This window comes from Schistocerca americana, chromosome 11 (genome assembly GCF_021461395.2).
Source record: "Schistocerca americana isolate TAMUIC-IGC-003095 chromosome 11, iqSchAmer2.1, whole genome shotgun sequence".
NCBI lineage: Eukaryota > Metazoa > Arthropoda > Insecta > Orthoptera > Acrididae > Schistocerca > Schistocerca americana.
This window is the reverse complement of record NC_060129.1, coordinates 143,552,648-143,565,035: the sequence shown is the minus strand read 5'-3', so window position 1 is coordinate 143,565,035 and position 12,388 is coordinate 143,552,648. Positions and strand designations below refer to the sequence as shown.

General features: G+C 45.4%; 1 protein-coding gene across 1 annotated transcript in view; it reads right to left on the bottom strand.

The window, feature by feature from the left end:
• Positions 1-3,629: 3,629 nt before the first annotated feature.
• LOC124553398 (collagenase-like) overlaps positions 3,630-12,388 on the bottom strand; it is a 114,707-nt gene continuing 105,948 nt past the window's right edge. The window contains exon 5 of the mRNA XM_047127264.1: positions 3,630-3,794. Coding sequence (XP_046983220.1) covers positions 3,630-3,794 — 165 coding nt within the window. The remainder of the gene's footprint in view (positions 3,795-12,388) is intronic.

Here is a 12,388-nt window from a genome sequence, read left to right as displayed (position 1 = left end):
CATGCTTACTTGTATCTCCTGCTGCTTTTGCTCCTCAGATGCATCAGACACTGTGACGTCTACATCAGGGATCTGTCGAACAATAAATAAACAATGGGAGAGAAAGGAATTGTTCAGTAGCTACAATCAACTGTGTGAGTCAGTTTCTTACATCTCGAGGTGATAGACCTCTGATGACACTGCACCACGATGATGATCGGCCTTTTACTATGGAGTACAGAGCACAAGCGGTGGGTTCACCTGATAGCTAGTAGCCCTGTGCTGAGAATTAATGGTGGGGTAGACGACCACAGCCTCATGGGAATTGGAACAACTACTTTGGACTGAGTTCATATCCCCTGGTCGCCATCTTGGATTCTGACGCCATTGAAGACGTGAAGGATTCTAATCTTAGAACCATGCAGGTTAGTACCTGCAGGATGACATCGCAGAAATAGCGTTACGCTCCTCTGTGGTTTATCGTGTTGGTATATCAGATGTGAATAACATGCTACAAATTCATAGCAGAGACCTCGCTCATGATAGGTAATAAGCCAGGATGCTACTGGTGAGTAGTGGATAGAAGTCTGCTGGAAATCTTAGATGTCCTATGTCAACCATAAAACACTTATAATTTATGTGAGGCATCACTTAAGAATGCAGTGACAGCCGAGACATTAGATAAGATTCTGTTTATAGGAAGAGGGTCAGCTCTTAACATTTCGTCTACATTGATGTCAAATTCACATCAGACCAAGGCGTGTCTGCAGCAAAAATTAGTGTTAGTTAAAAAGTTTTAGTGTCACCCATCAAAAGAGAGTGTGGGTCTCTGTGGGTATAGATGGCTCAGCATCTTATGGTTAGTTGGAACCGAGCGAGGTGGCGCAGTGGTTAGCAGACTGGACTGGGAGGACGACGGTTCAATCCCGTCGCCAGCCATCCTGATGTAGGTTTTCCGTGATTTCCCTAAATCGTTTCAGGCAAATGCCGGGATGGTTCCTTTGAAAGGGCACGGCCGATTTCCTTCCCCATCCTTCCCTAACCCGAGCTTGCGCTCCGTCTCTAATGACCTCGTTGTCGACGGGACGTTAAAACAACACTAACCTAACCTAATCTAATGGTTAGCTGGGAACCTATTGAAATCTGAATTCGTCGTTGTGCTTACTGTTGGAATCGATTGAATCTACTACTACAGATGTAGTATGGTACTATGCCAACTGAGCCACACCGACACTCAGATCTCTGTGAACTATTGTAGAATATTTTCCTGTAAAAACACACAATTCATCATAAATGAGAGGTGTATGTTGAATGTTGTGTTAAAAGAATTTGATGCCACTTCTACTAAACTTCAATATTTAGAAAGACGATTGTATATACTCAGCAAGGTTGCTTGTGAAGAATATCTTATATAACTGCTAGTAGACCTCTTTTGCTATTCCACCTGCATACGGAGCAATGGGAGGACGAATGTGTGCCCCTGTGAAGTAACTTTAAGCCTTAGAATGTGCTGTACCTGTGCGCCTTATGCTTTGTAATATGGAGACTCAATCTGTGGTGGACATATCGTAACTGCTCTCCAGTTATTTTGTCAAGTCCGAGTTGGAACATAAAGTTAGTGTTAAATACAGCGAGAAGCATGATCTGGTGTCTGACACTGGTGGTTGTTTTTTGTGATGAAATGTCATGGGTAAGAAGGAAAAAGTGTACTACTTTCATAAGACGTTGCTGTTTCCTCACATACGTTTACCATCGCTGACAATCATTTTATAGGTGCGCCGTAATGTTCTAACTGTAACTGGATATGAATTTCCTAAACATCTGCTGTTATACAACGTAGAAACAGCTTCTGTCAGACAGAACAAATGCTGTATTTGGTGTCCAATGGAGCATTTTCACCCTTTTAAAGTTTGTGATGTAGTGAGTGGAACTTTTTAGCTTGTTCTTAGGTCTACTAGCATGACGATGTACCATTTTGAATTTCCTTTCAGTTTTTACTTAGGACAAAAACTCTCATAGGAAACACACCTCCTACCATGGAAAACACACTAGCGCAATTGGGCCATTTTTTGAATTTCACACACAGATTTTGGATGTCCCACCAAAATTTGAATTTCCCGCCATTTTATACACAGACCTATTGATCTTGGTGAGAGTGGGGTGGTGGGACGGGACACTGGGGAAATCCCATGATGTTGTTGGAGACATCGTCGATGATGTTCTAGGGAGTGGCATCTTTTGTTGGGCTCAAGCTCTCCTTGCTACTCTACTACTACTACTACTACTACTACTACTACTACTCTGTGCCACTGACAGAGCTGTTTGTGATACATGTAATTCTTGTGTAACATGTCGTTTAACTTGTGCTGCAGCATCAGTTGTCACTTAAAGATGGTAAAGGAAGCCGAAAACTGGTTTGTGAATATATATGTAGTAGTTTCAGAATGCCAGGAAAGTGTTTCTTTTCTGATTTTGGTTGTATGTATCTATGTATGTATTAAACTGGGACCTAGAAACGATGGAGAGGCTTAGTCCAACCATAGTCCTGAGTGGTTCACAACCCCACAACAGGCCACAGCAGTCCACCCACCCCACCGCTGCCCCACACTGAACCCAGGGTTACTGTGCAGCTTGGCTCCCAGTGGACTACCCCGGGAATGTCTCATACCAGATGAGTGTAATCCCAAATGTGTGCATGGTAGAATAGTTATGGTGTACGTGTATGTGGAAACAGTGTTTGTTCAGCAACTACCGACACATTGTAACTGAGGCAGAATAAGGGGAACCAGCCTGCATTCGCCGAAGTAGATGGAAAACCGCCTTAAAAACCACCCACAGGCTGGCCCGCACACCGGGCCTCGACGCTACTCTGCTGGGTGGATTCGTGCCAAGGACCGACATGCCTTCCTGCTTGGGAATCAGTCCGTTAGACCTTGTGCTAGCTGGGCGGGCCTGATATTGGTTACTTCAAGTTCATTTGGTCAGAACTCATGAAGCTGTAGAGTCATGACCTCCTACCATCCACAGTCACCTTCCCTGTCCCCAATCATCTGGAATTAAGTGGATAAAACAGCAATAATTGGAAACGAAATTACGAGGAGCTGTGACATAATATCGTAAACCAGAGTGCACTGGATACACGCCTCCAGCTTCGCTCAGGCCCATGAAACACTCCGTCGAGCTATAGAGTAACAGCGAGCACCACAGCTGTTGCACCTCTGAGCCTTGCCTTGACCGAGAGTGGACTGCCTCGGCATTGAGTATAAAGTTCACGGCAAAGTCCGAGACCAAATTGTTTTGGCAATTATAATGATTGAAAAATTTATTTTATTTATTTTATAATCCATAAATGAGGCACTGTTGAAACAGCATCATCATATCTGTGGTAAAACGAGAACAAAATTATTTAAGGAAGAAACAAGTTCAAAATGCGGTAGACATTACTTGTCTTGAGCAAATGAATATGGCAAACAGAGAGGTACCATAAAGATTCCCTCAAAGAAACTGTTGTCCATTTTGCCGTCTTATCTATATTTCTTTGCACAAACGAAACTGTCAAGCTGAATACTCCACACAGCTCATGATTAAATAGGCCACCGTGGAACGAGATGGCGTTACTCGTGAACCGCATCAGGGACGGCGCCAGCTTTTCATTTCCTCATTTTGGCAGTCCTGGTGATCCACTCGAGGAAGGAGGTTACTCTGGCGTAAGCGGAGGGTTTAGCTGTGTCGCAGTCCGCGGACCCAAAGCTGACCACGCCGATCTGCTTGAAACCGTCTTTCGTTTTGATAACAAGTGCACTACCGCTGTCGCCCTGCAACGAGAAAAAAAATTTTCTTTCATACATATAATGCAGTTCTGCTGCAAGTATTGAGGCAGCTTTCAAGAGAAATCACGCACTGATCCACAAGGGGCTGTGAAATGAAAACGGGACAGATGGAGAAAAAGTAAGTTAAACGTTTATCATTTCAAAAGGAATCGCCATAGTTGTTATTACACTACTGGCCATTAAAATTGCTACATCAAGAAGATGACGAGCTAAAGACGCGAAATTTAACCGACGGGAAGAAGATGCTGTGATATGATTAGCTTTTCAGAGCATTCACACACGGTTGGCGCCGGTGGTGACACCTACAACGTGCTGACATGAGGGAAGTTTCCAACTGATTTCTCATACACAAACATCAGTTGACCGGCGTTGCCTGGTGAAACGTTGTTGTGATGCCTCATGTAAGGAGGAGAAATGCGTACCATCACATTTCCGACTTTGATAAAGGCCGGGTTGTAGCCTACCGCGATTGCGGTTTATCGTATCGCGAGATCCAATGACTGTTAGCAGAATATGGAATCGGTGGGTTCAGGAGGGTAATACGGAGCGCCGTGCTGGATCCCAACGGCCTCGTATCACTAGCAGTCGAGATGACAGGCATCTTAGCCACATGGCTGTAACGGATCGTGCAGCCACGTCTCGATCCCTGAGTCAACATATGGGGACGTTTGCAAGACAAAAACCATCTGCACGAACAGTTCGACGACGTTTGCAGCAGCACGGACTATCAGCTCGGAGACCGTGGCTGCGGTTACCCATGACGCTGCATCACAGACAGGAGAGCCTGTGGTGGTGTACTCGACGACGGACCTGTGTGCACGAATGGCAAAATGTCATTTTTTTCTGATGAATCCAGGTTCTGTTCACAGCATCATGATGGTCGCATCCGTGTTTGGCGACATCACGGTGAACGCTCATTGGAAGCCTGTATTCGTCATCGCCATACTGGCGTATCAAACGGCGTGATGGTATGGGATGCCACTGGTTGCACGTCTCGGTCACCTCTTGTTCGCATTGACGGCACTTTGAACAGTGGACGTTGCGTTTCAGATGTGTTACGACCCGCGCCTCTACTCTTCATTCGATCGCTGCGAAACCATACGTTTCAGCAGGATAATGCACGACCGCATGTTGTAGGTCCTGGGACTTTCTGGATACAGATAATGTTCGACTGCTGCCCTGGCCAGCACATTCTCCAGATCTTTCACCAACTGAAAATGTCTGGTCAATGGTGGCCGATCAACTGGCTCCTCACAATACGAGCCATCCAAGCTCTGTTTGAGTCAATGCCCAGGCGTATCAATGCCGTTATTACTGCCAGAGGAGGTTGTTCTGGGTACTGATTTCTCAGGATCTATGCACCCAAACTGCGTGAAAATGTAATCACATGTCAGTTCTAGTATAATATATTTGTCGAATGAATACTCCTTTATCATCTGCATTTCTTCTTGGTGTAGCATTCTTAATGGCCAGTAGTGTACATTGTGATGCAAGACGGACTGCGTCTTCAGGGAAAAGTGTTTGCAGTTGCCTACGGAACAATGACAGTATCCAAGCGACCATCTCTTCGTCTGAAGGAAATCGGCGACCACGAATGTCTTTCTATACGGCTCCAAAATTATGGAAATCGCATGGCCAGGTATAGGGTCTATATGGAGGAAGTGTGATGGCTTTCCAGCAAAACTTCTGCAGTGTAGTCGAAACAGCTTTGGCAACATGTGTGTGGATCCTGCAACACGGTGATACCGTTTCGACTACCTGATGGCGTGCATCAATTTTAGCGAAACGTCCACTTCCCCCTGTGCATGGACTGAAACGTGCCACCAAGTGCGAACTCGCAGGAATGTTGACAGACAGCGTCATCCCGTTTAAGGATAATGTCGTCAGTGTTGTTCGACTACTTTGCATACGTTTCGCTAGAAAGCCCTTGCTCATATTCCAAAGAGTACCCCTTTCTCCTCATGTGATTTCCATGTCTTTGGAACCCTGAGGAGAGGCAGTCATGGACGTCGATTTACTTCGGACGAAGAGGTGCATGCCAAGTCTTGTGGACAATTACAGACATTTTTCCATGAAGATGTTGACCGTCTTTTCCCTCAGCAGGATAAATGCATTATGAGTAATGACAATTAGTGTTGAAATAATTAACAGTTTACTTACTTTTTCCATCTGCTTCGTTCGATTGCACTTTACCCATAAAGAATATACCATATTCATTTGAGAATGCTTCAAGAACTGTAGCGTTTGCTGATGAAACAAGTACAGGGGTTGCCCAAAAAGTAAATCACCGTATTTTTTTCTTCAACAATTCTTTATTGAACATAATGAGAATTACACAGACGAAAGAATGGTGTTTTATCTACAAACCCGATTTTCTCACGTAATCTCCATCCTGTTCTATGGCCTTTCTCCAGCGCGAAACAAGGGCGTTTGTGCCCTGTCAGTACCAGTACTTGTCCTGGCGATGAAGCCAGTGCTTCACTGTGTGAATCACCTCTCATCGTCCTCAAAGGGTTTTCCACAAATGGCCCAAACAAGTGGAAATCAGAGGGGGCTAGGTCAGGGCCCTAGGGTGGATGATGTAACACTGTCCAGCCTTATTTTGCGAGGTGTTCAGCAGTCCTCAGACCTTTGTGGTGCCAAGGTTTATCGTGTTGCAGGAAAACATCTCCTGGGTTGCTGGGGCGCTGAAGTCGATGGAAGCGCATCTTGAGTTTTGTTAATATGTTGACATACACTTCTGAATGGCGTCACATCGACGAGAATCAGTCCCAGAACACGGTGATCATAACCTTAACGGCGGAAGCAGCTGCTTTGAATTTTTTCCTCTGTGGGGAGTGGGAATGGCGCCATTCCATCGACTGTCGTTTTGTTGCGGGCTGAAAATGGTGAACCCAGGTTTCATAACCTGTCACAATCCGGGACAAGAAAGCCTCCCCCTCAGCTTCAGAACGTTGCAACAAATCAAGAACAATGTTTGTTCTGTACGATTTGTGATCCACTGTTAGACACCACGGGAGCCGGCCGGAGTGGACGAGCGGTTCTAGGCGCTACAGTCTGTAACCGCGAGACGGCTACGGTCGCAGGTTCGAATCCTTCCTTGGGCATGGATGTGTGTGGTGTCCTTAGGTTAGTTAGGTTTAAGTAGTTCTAAGTTCTAGGGGACTGATGACCTCAGAAGCTAAGTCCCATAGTGCTCAGAGCCATTTCTGAACACCACGGGACTCATCTTGCACACACTTTAGAATATCCGAGAAAACTGCAGATAACTGCATCCACACTTCCCTTGCTGACTGAGAGATGCGGCGCCAACTGCCTCGCCGTCATGCGTCTGTCCTCGCGAATGACAACATCAGCTCGCTGCAACACGTCAGGTGTGACAGCCGTGGATGGTCTCCCCGACCGCTGCAAATCGTGGAGCTCCGCCGAGCCGCCTTCTGATGACCTCACACTCCGTGCCCAGCGACTAACTGTACTTCTGTCGACAGCAGATGGTCCATAGACTTTTCACAATGACTATTCCCCACACTTTCTCTCTCTCTCTGCAGTGAGAAAGTAAATGAATGCACGTTGCTTGTACCGTACATCAGCTACAAACGCCATTTTGGAACTGTCCTGCAGCAACGCTATCTGTCGGACGTGATGGAAACTTGGTGTGCTCACTCAGGAGACTTCGAATAATACGTACGTCAACGTTCCGCATTCGTAGCATTGCTTTCGGCTGAGAAAAACAATGCGGTGCATTACTTTCTGGGCAACCCTCGTATACTGACGAATCGCGCAAACATACTCATTCAACACAGGCAGGGGAATAACGTAACAGATATAGAGCTGGTTCATAGCAAACAAATCAGCCTTCAATTTTACAAACGTTCCTAAATAATAATGCTATATGTGTTCTGGACCAAATATGCAATTAAATGACCTTGAAAACTGCATATATTCGAGCAGGTTGCCTGCATTCAGGGTCAGGGTCAATGAGATTTGACTTTGACCTCATGAGGTAGTCAAGCCTCTCTCCCCTCTCCTGACACCCTTTTTGCCTCTTGTCTCACTCTCTCTCCAATCAATCACAGTGAAGTATTACAAACGAAAAGCCAATCAAAGGCTCAAGATGGCAGAAGTAACACAGATATGTTAGTGGTAAATTAAAAACCCCTTATTATCAACCAATTACAGCAAAGTATTAAAAGAAAGCACCCAGTCAGGATGTAGTCTCAATAAATAAATGTAACAAATAAGTAAATTTACAAGTTACAAGAAGGTAGAACAAACTGAACTGTGTTCTATAGTCCTACACAACCTCCCCTTCCTCTTCCCAACCAGAATGTAGTATTCATATGATGCGCAAAAACAGTGCCATGCTGCATTACTTAATTTTAAACTTAAAAAATTGTGTTTGCATCTATACCTCAGTATTTAATCAGTGTTTTATTACAAAGACGTATATAGCTTCACATTCAAAGATATGTATTATACAGGGTGTTACAAAAAAGTACGGCCAAACTTTCAGGAAACATTCCTCACACACAAATAAAGAAAAGATGTTATGTGGACATGTGTCCGGAAATGCTTAATTTCCATCTTAGAGCTCATTTTAGTTTCGTCCACCTACGCTCAATGGAGCACATCATCATGATTTCATACAGGATACTCTACCTGTGCTGCTAGAACATGTGCCTTTACAAGTACAACACAACATGTGGTTCATGCATGATGGAGCTCCTGCACATTTCAGTCCAAATGTTCATACGCTTCTCAACAACAGATTCGGTGACCAATGGATTGGTAGAGGCGGACCAATTCCATGGCCTCTACGCTCTCCTGACCTCAACCCTCTTGACTTTCATTTATGGGGGCATTTGAAAGCTTTTGTCTACGCAACCCCGGTACCAAATGTAGATACTCTTCGTGCTCGTATTGTGGACGGATGTGATACAATACGCCATTCTCCAGGGCTGCATCAGTGCATCAGGGATTCAATGCGACGGAGGGTGGATGCATGTATCCTTGCTAACGGAGGACATTTTGAACATTTCCTGTAACAAAGTGTTTGAAGTCACGCTGGTACGTTCTGTTGCTGTGTATTTCCATTCCATGATTAATGTGATTTGAAGAGAAGTAATAAAATGACCTCTAACATGGAAAGTAAGCGTTTCCGAACACATGTCCACATAACATATTTTCTTTCTTTGTGTGTGAGGAATGTTTCCTGAAAGTTTGGCCGTACCTTTCTGTAACACCCTGTATACATAAAATGACGTGCACACAACCACCCACCCACCCACACACACACACACACACACATACACACCAGCATTGCCTAATGTATCACATTCCTGTCCTTTCTTCCAATCAGAACCTAGTATTATAGCTGCCATAAAAAGAAACAGCAGATAACAATGGGGCCCCCATCTTTAGTGCACACAACAGTGTTCGAACAAACTGAAATATTATGTAAAACATTCTCGGTTTTCTTGCCGCGCCACTTCAGGATAATATCTCAAGCTTTCGACGATAGCCTCCATCATCATCGTCAGGAGCGACTGACTGTCTTCACTGCTGCTGTCGTGGCCTTATATAGCCCGTGAACGGCTTCTGATTGGCCGGCTTGTGATTGGTCAGCGATTATGTACCTTCCAAGGTTTATGTTCCAAGGGAAGCGGTGGCGCCACCGGGGCACACATTGACACCGTCTGCGACAGCAGCATTCATGAAAACATTGTTCACAGCATCTTCGTCATTTTACACAATTCATATACTTTTTAAAGTGTGTGACGTATTTTCGTTAAATATTTCTGTTTATGAGAACGAAGTCTTTCACGACGGCACTAATATGTAAAACATTCTCGGTTTCCTTGCCGCGCCAATTCGGAATAAAATCTTTTTTAAAAGTCTTATGCGAAATCCCCACCCCCTGCCATGTCTTCACTGTTGTGTCCCCCCTACCCTCCATCTCTACATCCTTCTTCTCCTTCCCCAAGGTGGCTTCCATCAACTCTCCCTCCCGGATGATGCCCTCTCTCCCTCCATTTATGCCTCCTATCAACTCTGATCCTCACTCCCCCCTCCTTTCCTCTGTCCTTTTTCCGGGCTCCCTCTCCCCCCCATCCATCCTCTTTTTTCCCCACCTACCCTCTCTCTGCCCCCCCCCTTTCTCTCCCCCGAGTCCTTTTGCGTTTCCCTCCTCTGCATTTTCCCATTCCCTCTCGCGTCTGCCCTGCCCCTCCCCCCCTTATGAGTCATCTCCCTCCTTTTGTTTCCCCCTTTCATTTTTCCTCCCCTCCCTCCTTGTTTTCCCCTTCATCTGTCCAGGTCCACCCCCACCCCCAATCTGCCCTTGGCTATGGTGTGTCCTCTTTGTGCCGACATTTTAGTGCAGTGTTTACAGTGAGTGTTTAGTGTTGTGTGTCTTTTCCAAAGTGTTGCGAACGGACATCATACTGTCGCTGGGTGTGATTTTAGATCTCTTGCGAACAGAAACCAGACTGTCGCCATGTATTTTAATTGTCTGTCTACTATGTTACCTGTCTGCTTCCTGTGTATTTTATTCGCTTTGCCTGCCCTTTGTTTTATGTTTTAACTTTCCACAATTTTCCGCCGTTTTACAATTTAAGTCACCGTTTTATCGCCTGGTTTTATTGTTTCTTATCTTCTTTCTTACGTTTTAAAAAGTCTGTAGGCTGCAGAGCAGCGTAATAAGCTGCTGTCAGCCTGCCCCCTTTGGGGGGAATCGAAACTCAATAATGGAAAAAAAAAATCGTATGTAGACTGGGTTCATCAGTCACCTTGGGCGACTTCATTCAAAGCTACTTCATTCAAAGCTAGACGCTGATCAGGCAGAACATTATGACCACTTACCCAGTAGCCAGTATGTACGCCTTTGACACGGGTAACAGTGTCGACATGTCATGGCATGGAAGCAATGAGGCCCTGATAGTTCGCTGGAGGGAATTGGGACCACATCAGCACGCACAAATCATCTAATTTCCGTAAATTCTAGGGAGGGAAGTGACAAGCTCTGGTTCTGCATTCAATCAGATGCCAGAAGTGTTCGGTGGGGTTCAGATCTGACGAGTTGGGGGAGGTGTCATCGCATCAATTGGAACTCGAAACTGTGTTCCTCGAACTGTTCCATCAAACTCCTGGCCTTTTGACATGGCACACAGTTTTGTTGAAAAATGCTACTGTCATTGGGAAAGATGATCATCATGAAGGGGTGTGCGTGGTCGGCAGCCAGTGTATGATACTCCTTGGCCATCTTGGCGACTTCCACAGGCTCCACTGGACCCATGGATGTCCAGTTGAACATGATGGAGCCACCACCACCTCGTTTCCATTCCACAGCTGTTCCTCTGGAAGATGACGTATTCGCGCCCTCCCATCACCATGATGAAGAAGGCTCTGGGATTCATCAGACCGTGCAATGCTCTGCCACTGCATCAACGTCCATTGCCGATGGTCACGTGCCCATTTCAGTCGTAGTTGCCGATGTCGTGGTGTTAATTGGCACATGCACAGATCGTCAGCTGCAGACGCCCATAATTAGGAGTGTACAGTGCGCTGTGTGTTCAGACACACTCGTACTCTGTCCAGCATTACAGTCTGGAAACATCCCCCAGGCTGTGGCTAAGCCATGTCTCCACAATATCCTTTCTTTCAGGAGTGCTAGTTCTGCAAGGTTCGCAGGAGAGCTTCTGTAAAGTTCGGAAGGTAGGAGACGAGATACTGGCAGAAGTAAAGCTGTGAGGACCAGGCGTGAGTCGTGCTTTGGTAGCTCAGATGGTAGAGCACTTGCCCGCGAAAGGCAAAGGTCCCGAGTTCGAGTCTCGGTCGGGCACACAGTTTTAATCTGCCAGGAAGATTCATTAAAGTCTGATGTTAGTTCCGCCACAATTCGCTGCCTGCCCTGTTTTACCAATCCGCTCAGCCCACAACATCTGACATCTATAATGAGGGTGGCTGCCAAACTCCGTGTCTGGACGTGGTTTCCCTTTGGTTTCGCCACATATTGAGGACACTATCCACAGTACTCCTCGAGCATCTGACATGTTGTGCACTTTCCAAAATGTTCATGCCAAGCCTCCATGCTATCACAGATTGCCCTCAGTGAAACTCAGATAGATTGCACGTCTTCCCCATTCTACACGCAGACAGCATGCTCACTGATAGCACAGCTCTACAAAATAAAATTTTTTTTTCGTTGCCAGGGAAGTTTGAACGAAAATGGTATATTGTTATGATACTCATTCCGAGTATATTTGTACTTTTTCCAAATTGGCTCTGGTTTTTGAGATATAGGTTATTTGTGGAAATGAGAGTTTCATGTGGATAATATCGACTGCAGGGTCCATATATGGTGTAATGTATTTGCTACCTGTTTTTTAATTAGTGATATTGTACTATCTTTATTAAACAATTGTGCTCAGGGAGTGCATCTGTGTGGTTGAGGATTACATCATGCAAACATCACACTGTCAGCATGTGTTCTGTCCTATTGTGCGGTGCGTGTGTTGAAGATATTGAGGGTTGTGCAGATTTGAATTCGGCGGTACTCGACATTCATTTGTTGGCCGAGG